Source organism: Ictalurus punctatus, chromosome 19 (assembly GCF_001660625.3).
Source record: "Ictalurus punctatus breed USDA103 chromosome 19, Coco_2.0, whole genome shotgun sequence".
In the NCBI taxonomy this organism is placed as follows: Eukaryota; Metazoa; Chordata; class Actinopteri; order Siluriformes; family Ictaluridae; genus Ictalurus; species Ictalurus punctatus.
Window position 1 is genome coordinate 25,018,899 of NC_030434.2, and position 22,539 is coordinate 25,041,437.

General features: G+C 39.1%; 3 gene segments (V, D, J or C); all 3 read right to left on the minus strand.

Moving 5' to 3' along the window:
• Positions 1–535: 535 nt before the first annotated feature.
• LOC128635376 (immunoglobulin kappa variable 6-21-like) lies at positions 536–1,011 on the minus strand. The segment is given in 2 exon segments: positions 536–864; positions 963–1,011. Coding segments are annotated over 2 exon segments (378 nt in total).
• A 9,939-nt stretch (positions 1,012–10,950) lies between these two features.
• LOC124629223 (immunoglobulin kappa variable 6-21-like) lies at positions 10,951–12,382 on the minus strand. The segment is given in 2 exon segments: positions 10,951–12,193; positions 12,292–12,382. Coding segments are annotated over 2 exon segments (420 nt in total).
• A 7,998-nt stretch (positions 12,383–20,380) lies between these two features.
• LOC128635377 (immunoglobulin kappa variable 1D-13-like) lies at positions 20,381–20,856 on the minus strand. The segment is given in 2 exon segments: positions 20,381–20,709; positions 20,808–20,856. Coding segments are annotated over 2 exon segments (378 nt in total).
• Between the last annotated feature and the right edge of the window lie 1,683 nt (positions 20,857–22,539).

Here is a 22,539-nt window from a genome sequence, read left to right on the forward strand (position 1 = left end):
ATTAGTTTATTAAATGAATTTTAAATAAATTTTGTCATGCTTTTTAACAATGATCTGTTTCAGTGATTTGAGAATGCTAGACTGAATTAGTTATTATCTAATGGTTTAATAATTAAAGAAATGTTCAGTTAAATGTTAGTCTCAGCTCTATAATGTGGCTCTATTTAATGAATATTAAAGTTTATACAATACAATATTAACTTTATAATAGTGTTTGATATTAACCATAAAGAAGTCTTTTGGTAGATCATATATGCAACAAAATATAATAAATAATTTTTAAATGAGGATAAAGATAATTACTAAGCAGTGAAAGAGAATGATGAGGAATAGTTTGTATGTCCACAGCTGAGAAAGGTGGACTCCTCTCACAGATGTGTGTGTGCATTAGTGAGTTAGTGTGGTGTGTTTTCTCTCGTCCACAGTGTGTGTCATTGTGCTGTATCACATCCTCCCCCTCAGCACCTGCACTCGCTCCCAGCTGCAGCAGTGCTTCTCTGTGCACTCTCACTGACCGAGGTTTTTGTACAGCGCTCTAACACTGTGTGAACACATAGCTACTACTGATCCAATGTACACTCTGACAGTAGTAATCTCCTGCATCTTCAGTCTGGACTCCTCTGATGGTCAGAGTGAAGTCAGTATTAGATCCACTGCCACTGAAACGAGCTGGAGTCCCTGTGTATGAGCTAGTAGCAGCATAGATCAGGAGTTTAGGAGCTTCTCCAGGTTTCTGCAGGTACCAGTGTAGATAGCTACCACCATACACGCTGCTACTGGTTCTACAGTTGAAGGTGACTGTTTGTCCTGGATCAGCAGTTTGCACTGAAGGAGTCTGAGTCACAGTCACCTGACCTCTGGATCCTGAAGAGAAACATAGATTGTGTTTCTATGCTGTAAAGTGGTGTAGAATTCGTATGAAATGAAGTGTGTGAGGCTGTGAGTTGATGTTAAACTCTCACCTTGAGTCCAGAGGGCCAGTGTGCAGATGAAGACGCTGATCAAAGTCATGGTTGCTGTGGGTGAAGTTGCTGAGCAGCAGCTCTCAGTCATGAAGTGTTAAAGTCACAGGGCTATAAACACTCGCAGAGCACTGAAGCATGGACTGGTAATGCAAAGTGTGTGTGTGTGTGTGTGTGTGTGTGTGTGTGTGTGTGTGTGTGTGTGTGTGTGTGTGTGAGATAGAGAGAGAGAGTGTGTGTGAGTGCGTGCGTGTGTTTGTGTGTGTGAGTGTGTGTGTGTGTGTGTGTGTGTGTGTGTGTGTGTGTGTGTGTGTGTGTGTGTGTGTGCACTGCAGTGTGATGGAGGTTTTTGTACGATGGTTTCATTAGAATGTATCACTGTGGTGGACTTTTGGTGGAGGCTCCAAACTCGTGGTGAACAGTAAGTGTGTTTTCTTCTTTTAACACAAAATCCATTTAGTTCATTACTAATTACATGAATAAATAAACTTAAACTAAACAGATTATTTATGTTTATAATTGCATCATTGATGTTATTGTGTAATATTAAGCTCTGATGAGGAACACATTTCAGTATCAGAACAGATCCCATATCAATGTTCTTGAACATTCAACAAATCTACAATTATTGATGTTAAATATGTAATAATTACACACTCGCTATATATTCGACATGCAATAACTCTGCAGTTCCTCTATAATAAACATTTAATAAATAGAGTTACTTTGTGCTGATGTAAAATCCAGATGAAAGCTGCTGTGTGTGTTTGTGTTAAACAATGAATATTTCTGTAATCAGCTACATTTGTATTTGCTGCAGTTAAATATGCTGAAGGTTTGAACTATAAAGTAATAACACTTGTTATAAAAAAAGATTTTTCCCAGATAAATTACAGTGTGGAACATGTTTGTTTTGTCTCTGCACTGAAACTGATGTCAAATAATAAAGTACTCAATGAAACTCAGTCATGAAGTCAGACTTTATTAGACTTAATTACTCTGTAAGATCAGACAGTTCCACAAAGTTACAGAAATATTTCATAATCATTTCTAATTGTGTGTGTGTGTGTGTGTGTGTGTGTGTGTGTGTGTGTGTGTGTGTGTGTGTGTGTGTGTGTGTGTGTGTTTCTCCTCTCCAGCGGGTCCCACAGCTCCCTCCGTGTCTCTGCTCCCTCCGTCCCCTCTGCAGTTGTCTGAGGGATCGGCCTCGCTGCTCTGCCTGCTGTCTGGCTACTCTCCACAGGGGGCGCTGGTGAGCTGGACAGTGGACGGCTCACAGGTGAAGAACGAGGTTCTGACCAGCGCAGAAGAAGAGAAGAACGGCCGTTACAGCCGCAGCAGCACCCTGACCCTCAGCAAAGACCTCTGGGAAAAGGGGGAGGAGTTCAGCTGTAGGGTCTCCCATAACAACGTCGATCATCCGGTCACGTTCAGAAAGAATCAGTGTGAAGGCTAGTGGATCCAAGATAGAGTTTAACATAGAGCTGCTTATGATGCATCTACAATAGAGTTTCAATTCTACACAATGCTGACATTTCTGTCTTTACTCTCTTCACTGTCCTGTTGCTCTTCCTGTAGTTTTTGCTGAAATAAAGCTGAGTTTTGGACGTTGTGTGTTCTTTTATTGGAGTTAATAGTGATGATCAGTGTGATGAGAGAGTGGGATTAGCTGTAGATTCAGTGCTGTGTGTTGTGCTTCAGTGAGTTTGACTGAAGGAAGTTGAACATCTGGTGAAGTTTCTGCTCTATTCTGGGAGAAATGAAACTCTTCAGTCCTGTTCATGCAAATCTCACTTACACCTCTCACCTCGTGTTTATCACCTTTATGTAAAGCAACCTTGGGTTTAATAAAAGGTGCTACATAAATTAACATTTATATAAAATGATTATAAAATTATACTGAAAATAATTACATTAATCTTACTTTTAATTTAAATACATAATATTGGCACATCAGTCTTGTGATGATAATTTGAGAAACTAATTTATGAGTAGGAAACACTGCATGCAATACGTCTGAGTAAAAAAACAATATCTACAGTACACATACACAAATGGTACAGATGTGTGGTGTATATATAGATGTACGATGATTAATGGCTCAATAAATCAAGCAATAAATGACGTCAAGATGTATCGAGAGGATATAATGATTTAATACCTATTATTATTATTAGTAGTAGTAGTAGTAGTATATTATTATTATTATAAGTAGTAGTAGTAGTAGTATATTATTGTTATTATTAGTAGTATATTATCATTAATAATAATAATAATAATAGTATTTGTTGTAGTATTAGTAGTAGTAGTAGTAATAGTAGTAGTATATTATTATTAATAATAATAATAATAGTATTCGTTGTAGTAGTAGTAGTAGTAGTAGTAGTAATAGTAATAGTAGTAGTATATTATTATTATTATTATTATTATTATTATTATTATTATTATTATAAGTAGTAGTAGTGGTAGTATCACATGAATGTTTTACTGGATCCTTAAAGGACTATCTTATAATTATGTTTGTAATTGTCTGTTTTGGAGTATATCTGTATCCATTACATTGCTAATAAAAATATAGAAAGCAGACTGACTGCCAGTGTCTCACTATTTGATTTGTATTTGCTGATTTTGTTCCATTTTCTCAATGATGGTGAATTGTTAGTACTTAACGACAGGGGCGGATTTAGTGATTTGGGGGCCCTATGCAAAATGTAAGAATGGGGGGGAGGCCTCATTTCAGTGTTTTAACATCGATATTTAAATTTTCAGCATATGTTATGTAGCATTAATAGCATTAATCAGGGGTGGACATGGACCAAAAAGTGGACTTTCTGGCCCTGAGCGGACCACCACACCCGGCCCACAACACGCCCCATCATAACACACCGGATCATTGATGGTTAGACCGAGTTTTAACACCACTTACTAGCATAAAAATATAACAACACAGAAACATAAATGTTATTCAAGCATATTTATTTGAAGTAGCACTGAACAGACATGAAGTCATATTTGTAAAATAGGCAAAGAGAAAGACGTCAGCTGGTCAGGGGGCATCCTCTGGGTGCAGTGTAGGAGAGCTGCACCACTCAGCTGTACATCTCCTGAATCAGGACTTCTTCCTTCTCCGTTGCTCCTGATGCAACTTCTTTCTGCTCCGTTTAAATTAAAATATTTAATTATATTTAATTCAAAATATTTAATATTAAAACATTTAATTACAAAGTCAAAGAGTTGTCATTTATTTTCTCATCTCTGGCAGGAGGGGAGAAGTTTTCAAAGGTTGACTTGTCACAGGCATATCTCCAAATGGAAGTTGAGGAGTCAAGCAGGAAGTACCTAACCATCAACACTCATAAGGTGTGGCATCGGCTCCAGCCAAGAGCAATGGATCAGGTTCTTCAAGATATACCAGGGACACAGTGTTATCTTGACGACATAATTGTGACAGGCAAGAATGATGAAGAACATCTCCAAAACCTCAGCAAAGTGCTTACCAGGCTAAACGAGTATGGTCTACGGGCAAAGAAAGAGAAGTGTGAGTTTTTCAAGAGTGAAATCTCACATTGTGGACATGTCATTGACAAACATGGCTTACACAAATCACAGGAGAAAGTTGAAGCTGTGCTGCAGGCACCTAGACCAGAAAACGTGTCACAACTTAGATCATATTTGGGCCTTGTAACTATTATCACATATTTCTCCCAAATCTTGCTACAGTGCTGCACCCACTTAATGCACTGTTACAGACAGCAACAAAATGGGAGTGGTCAGAAAAAGGTGAGAAAGCATTCAAAGAGACAAAAAGACTGATAACCTCAGATGAACTCCTTACCCACTATGACCCATCACAACCCATCAGACTGGCATGTGATGCGTCTCCATATGGCATTGGTGCCGTTTTTTATCGCACACTATGGACGATTGATCTGAGCGTCTGATAGCATTTGCTTCAAGATCACTGACGAGTGCAGAACGCAATTATGCGCAGATCGATCGAGAGGCCCTTAGTCTAGTATGGGGCATAAAGAAGTTCCATCCCTACCTTTATGGCCAAAAGTTCATCTTAGTGACAGATCACCAGTACCTTGTGTCCATCTTCAACCCCGGGAAGGGAATTCTGGTGATCTCAGCCACACGGTTACAACGTTGGGCAATTTTCTTGGGAGCCCATTCCTACGACAGAGTTTAAAGGTACCAAGATGCACAGTAACGCTGATGCTCTGTCACGCCTTCCACCGTCTACAACTGAGGAAGAAAAGCCTTCCGCTCAGGATCCAGAGGAAGTTCCATACAGCACTGGTGGACCAGCTGCCGGTAACAAACGCAGAGATATGAAAAGAAACGCGGAATGATCCGACACTGTCAAAAGTGTATGACATCACCATACAGGGTTGGCCAGCTCATGGAAATGTTATGTTCCCAGAGTTTTCAGGGAGACGCGAGCAACTGTCTGTGTGACAAGGGACTCTGATGTGTGGCTCTCGTGTTATAGTTCCCGCTAAGCTCCGTACTGGAGTGTTAGAGAACCTACATGAGGGTCACCTGGGTACAGTCAAGATGAAAAGCCTCGCTCGGAGCTACGTGTGGTGGCCGGGAATAGATAGACAGATCGAGGATCTCACAAAATCCTGTTCAGGATGTCATAACATTCAAAATGTACCTTGTCAGGCACCCTTACATCCGTGGGAGTGGCCGTCTGCACCATGGCAAAGGGTGCATATTGACTTTGCTGGGCCATTCATGAATTCGATGTTTCTGATTGCTGTGGATGCTCATTCAAAGTGGCCCGAGGTCATACCAATGAAATCTTCCACCTCAGAAAAGACTATTTCTGTTTTGAGGAGTATCTTCTCCAGAAACGGCCTACCTGAGCAAATTGTGACTGACAACGGATCACGGTAAACTTCAGAGGAATTCAGACTTTTCATGAAGAGAAATGGCATTAAACACTTCAAGTCGGCACCACACCACCCGGCTACAAATGGGTTAGCTGAACGATTTGTCCAAACATTCAAAAAGTCCATTAAAGCCATGGAGAAAGAGGCCATTCCTCTGCAACATAAGGTGGACAACTTCCTTTTGTATACCGGAACTCTGTGCATGCAACATCAAACCAGATGCCTGCACTGCTGTTCATGAACAGACAACTGAGATCTCGCTTTGACCTTCTGAAACCTAACTTGCCACGGGAAGGGCAGAATAAGCAGTTCAGCAAGTTGACAAGTAAAGCAGCAAGGATTTTTGATGTTGGACAGCAAGTTCTAGCGCGTGATTATCGAGAGAACAAGTGGACACCTGGGCGGATAGCCACGAGAGCTGGACCACTGATGTACGAAGTGGACGTTGGAGAGCATACGTGGAGACGTCACGTTGATCAAATGCTGGATGCTCAGCCAAAGAACACCTCTGAACAGTCTGCATTCAATAAACCGGACACAGTGTGTCCACCAGACTTATCACTTGATTCTGATCGTGACACTCACAAATGTATGACACCTGCAACAGAAACAGTCTCCCTTGAAAAGAACCCTCATGTTACTCCACAGATACAGAGTCGCTACCCTGAAAGGAACAGGGCGCCACCCAAAAGACTGGATCTGTAAAGAACTGACTTGGTTTTGTAGTTATAACTGTAGCAGTTATAGTTTGTATCATAGACTGTTATAGTTATAGTCATAGACTGTTTAAAAACAAGATTTACAGAGGGCAAATGATAATGTTTTATTTTCTATTCATATGCGTTGCATACATATAAAAGGAGAGGAGTGTAGTGTATAGAGTGGACCTATTTCTTTAAGTGGAATCACTCCCCTTAGTGACTTCTGATTGGTAATTAGCCGTGCGCATGGATATGTTGTTTTGCGCTTGCTCTGGTTAATACACGAGTTAACTTTACCTCCGAGTGTCTCCTTTGTTTTTTTTTCTTAAGTTGTAGTCTAACATAAAGACACAACCGATTCGTTTTATTCAATCTGCTATGATCTCCTTATTTCCACTTTTTAGGTCTCCATTGTGCAGGTATGTTGTAAAATGTGTTGTTTTAATGTGTTTAAAACCCCTTAAGCCCCGACACTTGCGTTCGTTCTGCCGGCGGAATGGAAAACGACTTATCGGACATTTTCAATTAGTATAAACAAATGAGTTATTTTATCGCTGCAGTTCTGGTAAAGGTTAGTCAGGACACTGGTGGCTTTCTGTGTGTGCAGTTTCATGACTGTGTGCTTAACTGCTGGTGAGCAGGGGGATGGGAAAGGGGCGGAGTTTGAGCTCCCTGCTGGGAAACAATTCACACCTCTCCATGAAAACAGTGAGACAGAGATAGTGAAACACGGTGTTGATAGTAAAACACCGTATACAACTGCCACAATAAAATTATGACATTTAAACCCAAGATCGGACTTGTATAAACGTTTACTACCTTACATTACCTACATAGACGAAAATACGGTTCGCTCGCGGTTTTATAAATCATGCACATTTCCATCGGTATAAAGTCCATCAGCTTTATTGAAGAAAACAAACGCAAAGTTTCATATTTAGTCACAAATGTCCTCTTCAAAATGCATTAAGTGATTTGATATCCCACCACGCTGGAATTCAGTAATTAGCCATAAACTGAACTGAGACACAATCTTAAAAAAAAGAAAAAATAAATTTAAAAAAAGCTAATCTGCTTTGGCTATGCTGAACAACCCGCCTCCTAAATTTTAATCGGGCAGTCTAACTTGATTGACACCCACATGGACCAATCATAGATACTTCTAGCTTTCAAACAAGCCCAAACTCGACATGATTGACCACTCAGAGGCTGAGAAAATCAAATGGTGACGTTTGGTGCCATTTGGAGAGGTTATTTTCTGCCTTTTTTTTTTTTTTTTTTTTTTTTTTTAAATGTTTGCTATTTCTAGAAGTCTGCAATTTTTAACGGCTTTGTGCCATTTTTAAAGGCTTTGTGCCGTTTAGAGAGGTTTTTACCTGTGTTTGGATAACCTTACACACAATTTTAGTGGTTAGAGATAACTTCCTCATATTTTGGGTGTTCATGGACAAGTACTTGGAGCATCTTTGAGACCAGGAATGGGGTTGATATCAACATTTGCTGTGAAGATAAAACATTTGTGTTGAAAGTAAATAATTTTTTTAATATATATATTTAAATTCTGAATATATTGCCCCAGGTAGGCTAGGTAAAAGAAGAAATACTTGAAATAACTGCTTATTCTTAAAATCTTAAGTGCCTATTTTCATATGAGCCATTAACCACTACTGTGGTGTGTGAGATCACAAAACAAATCAATGCTGAACACAGGTACCCCCAAAACACACAAAAATGCCATTTTTTGCCTACTGGCAAAAAACTGTACTCACGATACGATCACAGAGTTAAAAGATTTCATTCATTTAAAAGGATTAAAAGAAAGGAGAACTGTTGTTGTTGTTGTTTTTTTTGTTGTTGTTTTTGTTTTTTAAAGAAATACATCAGCGTTAATGTGAAATGCTGTGGGATTGATTTATTCCTTCTGATGAACAATTTCTGTTGTCATGGAAACGTTTATTATTTGGTTTTATGGAGAACTGTAGAGACAAGCGCAGTCAGGTTTATATTTAATACATTTTATTCTTTTAATAGCAAAATTCCATATTCACAAATATAAGTTTTCCTGTTAAAAAACAAACAAACAAAACCCTGTGTTATATCTTTCCGGAAAGAAATGGAACATTATATTGACTCAGTGTGATTCTCTATGAAGTAAAAAGCAGTTCAAACTTTGAAAATCAAACGCTGTAGACTGGTGAGATGAGCTGTGTGCATGCAGCAGCTCAGTATAAAATCTTGTGTATGTCGGTTAGAGACGTTAATCAGGTATTTATCTAAATTAGACAATACTCGGTTCAATCTCTTATTTTAAAATTGTGACCCGAAATAAAGGTACCAAACTGTAGCGTAATGTTCCTTGTTGCTGGAGTGGAACCTCATAAGGGTAGCCTACATCTTTTGTAGCTTTAGTATATTTAACCTGAAACGGGAATGTGGTACAGCTTTAAAATAATTTAAAGTACTTTAAGGACCGCTGATCTTCCTGTTTAGCTTTACTTTAAAATCTAATTACATTTACACCACAGCAACATTTGTAACGATTTCTGTGAGTCTAATGCCAACATCATCATCATCATCATCATAATCATCATCCATTTGATTATGTAAAGTGGGTTTAATTTACTAGTTTCATGGATAAACCTGTTATGAAATTAAATCCCAAATGTTGAGATGAATTGTTTTTGTAGCTGCTGTTATTTCAAGGTTTTTAAAAGTATGTTCGTCATGACATTCCACATGATCAACACTGTAAAAAATATATATTTTTTAAACTTGTAAATAAAGCAAAGATTACTGAGGTATGTTTTATAAGAAAATACTCTTTCAGCCTTTCTACTTCAAATATTGTGGGTTACACTGACATCTTGTGCTCAGTGACTTATAGGTTTGAAATTCTCTCTTGAACGTACATTGTGTGCTATTCTGAAAAATGAACTTGTAACCTCTGACTCATATACTGAATTGATGTGATGACAGTTGACACCAAAGGTGCTATTTATAAACATCGGGGTCCAACGTGCCTGCTGAAATGTATATAATATGTCTGAATATGTTCATTCTTTGACAAGATGTCCGTGGTGAAGATCTACACCATTAGGTATAGTTAACTACTGTATTGTTAACTGTTATCCTGCTTGAAACTATTCTGTAATAAACCAAATCCACTTAGGTGGAGATTTATAAACTCTATAAATGACTAGTGAGTCCTCTTTTTCTATAATAGACTAAGAATGGAGTTTATTTTCTTCATCTGGTGATCAGCGAGTAATCCTGAGGCGTAAGGCCGCTCCTGCCTCAGAGGCTCGGACCTCGACCTGAGTAAGTAACAAAGCTTCTCATTATGATGTAGACCCTAACAATGTTTATATTGTATAGCAGGGCCTAGTATGTCATTTTCCTGATAGAAAGCTCACCAGAGGCAACTATCCCTAAGGAATTTATTGCATATTAACCCAGACCACATACCTGCTATGAGCATCTTTTGTCCACGCCAGCATGAGTTGTGTCTGACAGTACTGATCTCCTGCATATTCAAGTGACTTTTACAAATTCTGTCCCATAATCCACTCCCGCTGAAACCAGGTGGAGGTTTTTCTTGGGAGGAGCGGCATGTACCTTTCTGTGACAAAGTCAAGCAGGAAGTGGATTTCTGGGAGCAGTACGTTTGGATAGAGACAAATACACCACTGGAAAGGGACGTAGAGGTGGAGTGTGTGTGTGTGTGTGTGTGTGTGTGTACACTAAGGAGAGATGGTCTAACACTGTGATAGTGCGAGACAAAAGATGCACCTCGGATATTATAGTGCTTGGATTTTCTACTCGCCCGTTCTATCTTCCACACGAGTTATAATTATACTTTCTTGTTGTGTATATGTGCACTCTTTCACTAACTGACTGTAGCAACAGATGCATTGATAAATGTCCTGCACAAACTGGACGCTGTATCCCCAGACTCTCCCAAATTTATAAAGGGTCATTGTGTTATGGACAAAGTTTTAAAAGGATATTATCAGTATGTCTCATGTGCCACACACGAGGACAGAATTTTGCATAGGTGCTATGGGCCAGTTCCAGGTGCCTATAATTCGATATCTCTAGCTCCGCTTGGGTCAGCTGACCATAACACAGTCCTGCTGGCTTCCATGTACACACCAGTTGTAAAGCATGTAGAAAAAGAGACAGAGACAATTAAGAATTGGACTGATCTCCAGCACAGAAACATTACATTCACTTCTTTACTCTAAAAATCAGGAGAGATGCTTGGAATTTCATGTTCACATGTCAGCATTTTTTCTTGTAATATGCATAAATATTAAATAAATATAATTAATAATAATAATAATAATAATAATAATAATAATAATAATAATGTCATAGAGGTGAATATTAATCACGGCCCTCGACCCTCCTCTGTAGGACGTTTTGGACATTCCACGCCCTCACTATCATATAAGATGTTATTCCTCTCTCCTCCTCCTGTCTTCTACAGCTCCACTCCTCCTCTCCTCACGCCACTGATTTAAACTTCTCCTGCTCACTGAACTTTTCTTCCAGTCCCTTCCTCTCTTTCTTTGTTTTGTATGGTTTGATTCTGAAATACACATATTCCTGTGCCAGAACATTGATATTCAACATGTAGAAGGAGCTACAGATAAGTTACATGCAAACGTTTGTACTGTGAGACTGGGTGGGGCGGGATTGGTCAGAGTTTGATCAGGAGCAAGTGGGATTATTCAGACTTTCTGCAACACCTTGTGGGATTGGTCAGACTTTCTGCATGGTTGTTGTAGGGCTCAGGTTGTTGACCGTGCTGCTGATTTATTTTGTTTTTGATGACTTTATACAGAAAATCATTATCTAAGGGTTTATTAATAATTACAGAAAGGTTCAGTTAAATGTCAGTCTCAGCTCTATAATGTGAATCTATTTAATGAATATTAAAGATTATATAATAAAATATTAAATCTATAATAGTGTTTGATATTAACCATAAAGAACTCTTTTGGTAACAAAACATAAAGATAATAAATACTATCTAAAGTTTCTAAATGAGGATAAAGATAATTACTAAGCAGTGAAAGAGAATGATGAGGAATAGTTTGTATGTCCACAGCTGAGAAAGGTGGACTCCTCTCACAGATGTGTGTGTGCATTAGTGAGTTAGTGTGGTGTGTTTTCTCTCGTCCACAGTGTGTGTCATTGTGCTGTATCACATCCTCCCCCTCAGCACCTGCAGTCGCTCCCAGCTGCAGCAGTGCTTCTCTGTGCACTCTCACTGACCGAGGTTTTTGTACGGCGCTCTAACACTGTGTGAACGGCCAGCTACCACTGATCACATGGAGACTCTGACAGTAGTAATCTCCTGCATCTTCAGTCTGGACTCCTCTGATGGTCAGAGTGAAGTCAGTATTAGATCCACTGCCACTGAAACGAGCTGGAGTTCCTGACTGTAAGCTAGTAGCATATTTGATCAGGAGTTTAGGAGCTTCTCCAGGTTTCTGCAGGTACCAGTGAAGAGTATCATCATTATACACGCTGCTACTGGTTCTACAGTTGAAGGTGACTGTGTTTCCTGGATCAACAGTTTGCACTGAAGGAGTCTGAGTCACAGTCACCTGACCTCTGGATCCTGAAGAGAAACATAGATTGTGTTTCTATGCTGTAAAGTGGTGTAGAATTCGTATGAAATGAAGTGTGTGAGGCTGTGAGTTGATGTTAAACTCTCACCTTGAGTCCAGAGGGCCAGTGTGCAGATGAAGATGCTGATCAAAGTCATGGTTGCTGTGGGTGAAGTTGCTGAGCAGCAGCTCTCAGTCATGAAGTGTTAAAGTCACAGGGCTATAAACACTCGCAGAGCACTGAAGCATGGACTGGCAATGCAAAGTGTGTGTGTGTGTGTGTGTGTGTGTGTGTGTGTGTGTGTGTGTGTGTGTGTGTGTGCACTGCAGTGTGATGGAGGTTTTTGTACGATGGTTTCATTAGAATGTATCACTGTGGGTCACTTTTGGTGGAGGCTCCAAACTCGTGGTGAACAGTAAGTGTGTTTTCTTCTTTTAACACAAAATCCATTTAGTTCATTACTAATTACATGAATAAATAAACTTAAACTAAACAGATTATTTATGTTTATAATTGCATCATTGATGTTATTGTGTATTATTAAGCTCTGATGAGGAACACATTTCAGTAACAGAACAGATCCCATATCAATGTTCTTGAACATTCAACAAATCTACAATTATTGATGTTAAATATGTAATAATTACACACTCGCTATATATTCGACATGCAATAACTCTGCAGTTCCTCTATAATAAACATTTAATAAATAGAGTTACTTTGTGCGGATGTAAAATCCAGATGAAAGCTGCTGTGTGTGTTTGTGTTAAACAATGAATATTTCTGTAATCAGCTACATTTGTATTTGCTGCAGTTAAATATGCTGAAGGTTTGAACTATAAAGTAATAACACTTGTTATAAAAAATGATTTTTCCCAGATAAATTACAGTGTGGAACATGTTTGTTTTGTCTCTGCACTGAAACTGATGTCAAATAATAAAGTACTCAATGAAACTCAGTCATGAAGTCAGACTTTATTAGACTTAATTACTCTGTAAGATCAGACAGTTCCACAAAGTTACAGAAATATTTCAAAATCACTTCTAATTGTGTGTGTGTGTGTGTGTGTGTGTGTGTGTGTGTGTGTGTGTGTGTGTGTGTGTTTTTTTCTCCTCTCCAGCGGGTCCCACAGCTCCCTCCGTGTCTCTGCTCCCTCCGTCCCCTCTGCAGCTGTCTGAGGGATCGGCCTCGCTGCTCTGCCTGCTGTCTGGCTACTCTCCACAGGGGGCGCTGGTGAGCTGGACAGTGGACGGCTCACAGGTGAAGAACGAGGTTCTGACCAGCGCAGAAGAAGAGAAGAACGGCCGTTACAGCCGCAGCAGCACCCTGACCCTCAGCAAAGACCTCTGGGAAAAGGGGGAGGAGTTCAGCTGTAGGGTCTCCCATAACAACGTCGATCATCCGGTCACGTTCAGAAAGAGTCAGTGTGAAGGCTAGTGGATCCAAGATAGAGTTTAACATAGAGCTGCTTATGATCCATCTACAATAGAGTTTCAATTCTACACAATGCTGACATTTCTGTCTTTACTCTCTTCACTGTCCTGTTGCTCTTCCTGCAGTTTTTGCTGAAATAAAGCTGAGTTTTGGACGTTGTGTGTTCTTTTATTGGAGTTAATGGTGATGATCAGTGTGATGAGAGAGTGGGATTAGCTGTAGATTCAGTGCTGTGTGTTGTGCTTCAGTGAGTTTGACTGAAGGAAGTTGAACATCTGGTGAAGTTTCTGCTCTATTCTGGGAGAAATGAAACTCTTCAGTCCTGTTCATGCAAATCTCACTTACATCTCTCTCTCTATATATATATATATCTATCTCTTACATGAAATTACCTTTTCATAAACCATACCTGGTTCTGACTTAATAATAACACAGACAGTAATGAAATTCTACCTGACTGTATATCAAAACTCTTGTAGAAACAGTGAATAGATGGTTTAAATTATATATGCCTGAAGCCAATTTTCCTTTTGGTTCAGTTGCATTACAGGCTACAAACATAGTTTATTACTGATCCCTTTTATTACCCATGTCTAACAAAGAGTAATCCATCCATCCATCCATTTTCTGTACCACTTATTCTTCAGGGTCACGGGGAACCTGGAGCCAATCTCAGGGAGGATCGGGCACAAGGTGGGGTACACCCTGGACAGGGTGCCAATCCAACACAGGGCACAATCACATACACATTCACACACCCATTCATACAGTACTGACAGTTTGGACATACCAATCACCCTACCATGTATGTCTTTGGACTGGGGGAGGAAACCAGAGTACCCAGAGGAAATCCCAGCAAACTCTGCACACACAGGGGGAATCAAACCCCCAACCCTGTTGGTGTGAGGTGAACGTGCTAACCACTAAACCATCGTGCACCCGACAAAGAGTAATGTAATCCAAAAATAAACCATTCAATTTCATAATTCCCCTTTCATCCTTCACTTCAAGCTTAATTCATCACATTCTTTTAAATGTGGAGCTGTTACACTCCTGCCGACAGATGGCGCTGCAGCGGCGAGGTGCAAGGACTGCTGCAGAGCGAGCGCGTGCACGAGACTTTTTGTATTTGGACATCAGCCTTTGTGTTTTTATTCCCCGTGTGCAAGTATTGGCTGATTTACTCCAGGTGTCTGTGATTTTAGTTTAATTATGTTTGTTATTGCACTTCGCGCAATATTATATTCCTTTACCTTATGTTGGATGAGTGCGTGTAGCATGCTAGCGGTCTTGGTTCCATGCCCTGTTTTCGTGTAATGCTTAGACTTTAGTCCCATGTGTAATCTAGCCAGTCCTGTTCAGTATACACCGCGTTCCTTGTTTATCTTTTGCTTCATTTATTAATAAATAAATTTTATTTCGCTCCTGCGCTTACTTCCTGGTTACCGTCTCGTGTTGTTACAGGAGCACTGGCCAGGTCTTCAACACTACTACAGAAAAACTGTCTGATGGATTTACACTTTATTCACTTTATTTAGTCTGAGACAGGAACATCCGTACAGGAGGACAATCCCACAGACACAGAGTATTCCTAATTTTGTGAAATTTTACAAAAATAGTCCAATAAAGTCCTGGATCCAGCTTGAATCATGAACTTTATTTTCCATGGAATTTCCAGCTGTTTAGGAGCTGCCTGACCTCAGCACCGAATGTATTTATGGTGTCACACTGCACCCTGGGGTTAATGACTCATGTAAATGTAGACACTTGCAAGTTTAATAAGTAGGAGTTGAACATAACTACAGTATTTGTTCTTTTTACCTAAGCTACTACAGGCAATATATTCAGAGAAAAAATGTAGCAAACACAGGTAAAAACATCTATAAATGGATTTACAGAAGGCAAAAATGATCTACAAATAGCACAAATCCTCTCCAAATGAAACACCCCCTCCACTGTCACATCAGCATCCCATGATCCTCAGCCTGCATCCCCTAGTCAAGCTTCTGTCCCCATGTACAGTCACCTGATTACTATTGACCCTCAGCTGTTTGCACTCACACTACTCCCTTTAAATAACCTGGACTCTTATTAATACTTTGTGAAGTCTCACTTCAGCATTGTATCTGTCAATATTTCAAGCTGGTTATCTGTCTGTTTTCATTCGTATTATCATCTTAGCCTGCTTTATGTTTACTAAAACAGGTAAACATGACTGAAGCAGGTAAACAAGACTTAACTAGACTAACCTTAATTAAATGTCATAAATTAGACCTGAGAGGTGTAGTTTATGACATTAAATTTAATTATACAATGAGATGTAGAACAGTGCTCTCTTGGGTGAGTCAAGGATATTAATATTTAAATAATAGTATACAAATGTTTCAATATAATATGTACATTCTTAATTATTTAAAATAGAATAAAGGTAATTACTAAGCAGTTATTCAGAGTGATCAGGAAATGTTTGTATGTTAGTAAGTAAATGCTTCATATTTCACAGTATTTATGGGGTGCAGAGACAACTAAAATGGATGTGTGGTGTATAGATGTAGGAGTTTAAAAAAGACAAATGCATTACTTGATATTCTATCGTTCCTACTATATTAAATTATCAGATTTTCACCAGAAGAAAAAAAAATTTCTTAACTGTATGAATTCCAAATAAAACCAAATTCACTCCATCACTTATTATTTCTATCTACTACAGTAACTAGATTTTAAAAGTAATCACTACATTAAATTAGCATTTAATTATTCCAGTAAATTAAACAACATAAAACAATTACTATGAATTTAAATATAACAAACATTGAGTTACTTGAGTTGCTGTTTGTTCAGATGTTTTGATCACTAGGTGAGAAGTGAGAAACACTCACACTCCAAACACTTTTATACAAAACGTTAAACATACACAACGATTTAAACTGATATGAAGTGTATAAAGTTTAAAAAGACTGAAAATGTGTTACAGTTAATCACCTTCTAGCACCTGAGATATCACCTGCAGCATGATGGAGTCTCTCCGGGTGTACTGTGCAACAGAACCATCTGGTGATATGGAGCTGGGAAAAGTGTCAAAATTGAAAAACATTGTTTCACTCCCCAGGAGCGGTCGACCAAGAAAGATAACTCCAAGGGAAAGACATGTAATAGTCTGCGAGGTCACAAAGGAACCCAGGGTAATTTCCAAGGAACTAAAGCCCTTTCTCACATTGGCTAATGTTAATGTGCATGAGTCCACCATCAGGAGAACACTGAACAACAATGGTGTGCATGGCAGGGTCGCAAGGAGAAAGCCACTGCTTTCTAAAAAATTAATCGCTTCCTTTCTGCAGTTTGCTAAAGATCACATGGACAAGAAAGAAGGCTGTTGGAAAAATGTTGACTTGAACGTTGACTTCGTCACCACCACTAAATAACTCTTTCGATCTTTATTCTGTTGGCAATGTATCATATTCATAATGCAGATTTGGTCATTCAAAACCATGTATATCTTTATTTCTGAATGAACTACAACAATATATAGTACTACTGAACTGAACAAAAGTGAAATCCAATCCAAATCCGATACATGAACTTACCGGTGGCTCCTAAAGCAAAGAAAACTCATTTTAAAACATTCAATGGCATATATCCTTCCAGTGGAGCTTCGATTTCATTTTGATCAAAACATTTGTACTTTTTTGACCTAGAGCCAGCTGATCATCTTATTTTTTTTCATTGTATGCACTCAAATATTTTTTGGGAAGATATGTCAGCTGGTTGGAAACAAAGCTCCAATCATGGCCTACTTTTTCTACAAACCATATTGTATTATATTTGAAATGTTGTTGGACGAAAAAAAAGTCTGAATTTGTCATTAATGTAATGTTGCTTCTGGGTAAATGTTAAAACAAGGCATAACCCTTATTTCTCCATATTTAAGAGAGACTTTGTTTGGAATTATGTTCCACTATAAAAATGTATGAGGGGTAAACAGACCTTCACATTCACTTCAATGACAAGAGACTTGGGTTTGTTTTTTTATTTTAGGACTCATTCCTGCACCACTCCATTACTGACATTTATACTCCTAAACAATCATACATATTGTATTAACATCATAACATTAGTTAAACTATAAAGCAGAATATCTAAAAACAGGTTAACGAGATAGAAAATGAAACGTATAAGAGTATGAACTGTCACAGACGAGGCTAGCTAGCTTGTTAACTTGAGAATACTTCCGCTCAGAGTTGTGGGTATAAGTGGAAACACAGCATTTAAAGCCGTTCTCCTTCTTACTAGACGGAGTGACAGATGCCAACCTCACAATGCGGCCGACATCGTTAAGAGTAATCCGCGGAAGATCTTACAAGCAGCGAGTGTACAAAGCCGGGCTGACAGCGCTCACTGAATCTAATCACTTCCGGTCGCGGTGGCCAGTCAGATCAATGCGGAAGTCCTTCATTACACTGCGCGAGTAATGGAGTTATCTACATGCCTGAGCCTCCAAACGGCTCCAACGTGCAGATTCACCTCAAGGAATCGTTTAAGAGAATCGACTCTTTCAACAACGGTACATCGGCCAGAGTCTACACTGGGATTGGGTGTAATTATAGCTTTAGCATGTTGTCTCTGGTTCTTTTGTGCTTTCTGGTTTTTATTCACATTTTATTTCATCCTGATTTTCTGCTCTTCAGCTTGAGAAAACCATGTAAAGAACAAAGCACTGAACTAAGAGACACGTGTATGATTCAGTGGAACGTTGGAATACATCCATAATGCACCTCGGCAAACAACGACACAAAAACACAAACAAAATGTTTAAAACTCCGTTATTTCCAATGAGCTTTTGCAGTAAATGATTATAAACTCCTCCTCCATAAGAACATTTTTGTGAGTTTAACATGAACCCGAAGCATTCTGGTGCATTCTGACAAGAAAATAAAGGGAAAAGAAAACATTTGCTTCAAGTAAAAAAAAAAAAACACACACACATTTATTGACACACTTCATTTGAACTTTTTGGTATACCAGCCATCTCGGTTTGGCAGTGTGCCAAGAGGGCATGAGAGCCCTTGTTTCTGTAATTTATTTATTTCGATCAGAGGCTACATTTTGCATATTTTTATTAAAATACTGTGACCGGGGGAACCTGTGCTGGACTCCATTCACCTCTGTTTTGGCCTCAACCTTCAGCCAGGACCAGCTCCATCTGCACCTCAGCCCTGACTCAAGCTGTGCTACAGAAACAGCATCTTCCTCTTTAAGCACCAGTGAACACCATTGAAGATCCCCTTTAGGAGAAATGTCCCACCACCCAGCTGAACAGGACGTTTTGGTTGGTTTTTAGACCTGTTTGTAATTGCCTGAAGTGCTGGTCCACCACCTCAGTTTGAAAAGTGCCGGGTCAAATGCCAGCTCGCTCCCGTTGCCCTCGGCAACGTGGTATGGTAAAGTGGGTACTTTCAAAATGCAAAATTTTTTTTGTCTGTAAATTCTCTAGGTTACTGAAAATACAGAGACTTTCCATGTTTCATTCCAAACTACAGTTCAAGAGGGCTATGCTCAATATGTATAAAAAATGAAGTAAAATGATTAATTACATATGGGTTTTGTTCACCTAGCTTATTGGTAGAGGTGGACGTGGTTACATTATGTTGGTGTAGAAGGTGACGTACAGAGCAGTCAAGTTAAAGTTTGATAGATTGCTATGCAACATATTCCTGTGCCAGAGCATTAATATTCAACATGTAGAAGGTTCTGCAGATAAATCGCATGGAAATGTTTGTTCTGTGAGACTGGGTGGGGCGGGATTGGTCAGAGTTTGATCAGGAGCAGGTGGGATTATTCAGACTTTCTGCGTGGTTGTTGTAGGTCTCAGGTTGTTGACCCTGTTGCTGTGTTTTTGAAGAATCTATACAAAATAACGGAGGAGATTTTTACATTTCACACTGCAATAAAGTCATGAAACTGTAAAACACTGGAGTTAATCATTAATGTAAAAATACAACCAGTGCCTTGCAGAGTTTCTAATTAATATCTTCCAATTAATTACAAATAAAGCATCATATTGACACGTTTCACACAAACTCCTGTATAACTCAGTGTCCTTGCTGCGTTACTGAAATTAATGTATTTATTTTAAAAACACTGTTTAAATATAGAGGATAAAGGTTCACAGAAACATTTACATGTGTATATATTTATGTATTACACTGGACACCTTTTTAGAATTTTAAATTTGTTTATTAAATTAATTTTAAATAAATTTTGTCATGCTTTTTAACAATGATCTGGTTCAGTGATTTGAGAATGCTAGACTGAATTAGTTATTATCTAATGTTTTAATAATTAAAGAAATGTTCAGTTAAATGTTAGTCTCAGCTCTATAATGTGGCTCTATTTAATGAATATTAAAGTTTATACAATACAATATTAACTTTATAATAGTGTTTGATATTAACCATAAAGAAGTCTTTTGGTAGATCATATATGCAAGAAAATATAATAAATAATTTCTAAATGAGGATAAAGATAATTACTAAGCAGTGAAAGAGAATGATGAGGAATAGTTTGTATGTCCACAGCTGAGAAAGGTGGACTCCTCTCACAGATGTGTGTGTGCATTAGTGAGATAGTGTGGTGTGTTTTCTCTCGTCCACAGTGTGTGTCATTGTGCTGTATCACATCCTCCCCCTCAGCACCTGCAGTCGCTCCCAGCTGCAGCAGTGCTTCTCTGTGCACTCTCACTGACCGAGGTTTTTGTACGGCGCTCTAACACTGTGTGAACACCCAGCTACCACTGATCACATGGAAACTCTGACAGTAGTAATCTCCTGCATCTTCAGTCTGGACTCCTCTGATGGTCAGAGTGAAGTCAGTATTAGATCCACTGCCACTGAAACGAGCTGGAGTCCCTGTGTATAAGCTAGTAGCAGCATAGATCAGGAGTTTAGGAGCTTCTCCAGGTTTCTGCAGGTACCAGGCTAGTTCGTAACCATTATTCACTCTGCTACTGGTTCTACAGTTGAAGGTGACTGTTTTTCCTGGATCAGCAGTTTGCACTGAAGGAGTCTGAGTCACAGTCACCTGACCTCTGGATCCTGAAGAGAAACATAGATTGTGTTTCTATGCTGTAAAGTGGTGTAGAATTCGTATGAAATGAAGTGTGTGAGGCTGTGAGTTGATGTTAAACTCTCACCTTGAGTCCAGAGGGCCAGTGTGCAGATGAAGACGCTGATCAAAGTCATGGTTGCTGTGGGTGAAGTTGCTGAGCAGCAGCTCTCAGTCATGAAGTGTTAAAGTCACAGGGCTATAAACACTCGCAGAGCACTGAAGCATGGACTGGCAATTGCTATTCTGGGAGAAATGAAACTCTTCAGTCCTCTTTATGCAAATCTCAGTTACACCTCACTGCTCTCTCTCTCTCTCTCTCTCTCTCTCTCTCTCTCTCTCAGGTTAAACACTAAATCAGTCTGTTTGTGTGAAGCTAAGTGTCTGTTGTACTTTAATTTCTTCATTTTACCAAAATTCCAGTTTGAGCTCCTTCATGACTCGACACTTCAACTCTGTATGACACAGACAGTGATGACAGTCATGAAATTAAGCATAATTAATCTGAAACTTTATAAGCAGAAGGATTTACACTTTATTCACTTTATTTAGTCTGAGACATAGGAGCATCAGCACAGGAGGACAATCCCACCGGTACAGAGTATTCCTAACTTTGTGAAATTACACCAAAATAGTCCAATAAAATCCTGGATCCAGCTGGAATCATGAACTTTATTGTACATGGAATTTCCAGCTGTTTAGGAGCTGTCTGATTTCACCACTGACTGTGTTTATCACACTGCACCCTGCTGCTGAATGACTCGTGTGAATGTAAACATGTAGACGTTTAATAAGTAGGAGTTGACCATAACTAGTTGCTTTTTTACTGAAGCTACTATGGACAATATATTCAGAGAAAAAACAGCTGCCGTTCTACAGTCAGTGCATAGCATCAGTGTTCAGGTAGAGTATTCATTTTCAGACTTGCTGAAATATCTAACCCTAACCCTAGTAGTAACTGGGCTTTAACAGAACATGAATATGGACCTCATTAAACCATTTTCCCCTGTTTATACGACCTGTGTTCAGTCCCTGACCACCAGCATTAATAGCCTGGGTCAGTTCAGGACTCGTATTCTCAGGGAGTGTACACTATATCACCATGTACAGCTTGTTATGAATGATGATGACCTTACTGTATATGGATTTGCTTTAAAATGTTTTTCTTATAATTTTCCTGTACATTCTGCATCATAGATTAATTTAATGGGCTACCTGGAGAAACCTGAGTGGGTACGTCTGCAAGAAGTACCTGATGACTCCATATCCACTGCCACTGCCCCAAGACTGTTGAGTTTGCTTTGTGGAACACTCCTCAGGTGAGATTGGTCATACTTTCTGCAGGAGTGGGTGGGAATGTTTAAACTGTATGTGGGAGTGGGTGGGATTGATCAAGCATTCTGCAGAAATGGGTGAGATTGAAGATAGTCTGAGCAGGATCAGATTGGGATTGGTCAGGAGCAGACTGGGATTGGTCAGGAGCAGATTGGGATTGATCAGGAGCAGATTGGGATTGGTCAGGATCAGATTGGGATTGGTCAGGATCAGATTGGGATTGGTCAGGAGCAGGACTGGTCAGAGCTTCTGTGTGGTTGTTGTTGGTCTCGGGTTGTTGATGCTGCTGATGTTGCAGTGTTTTTGAAGAATCTGTACAGAAAACCAGACAAAAGTTTTACATTTCACACTGCAATAAAGTCATGAAACTGTAAAACACTGGAGTTAATAATTAATGTAAAAATACAACCAGTGCCTTACAGAGTTTCTAATTAATATCTTCCAATTAATTACAAATAAAGCATCATATTGACACGTTTCACACA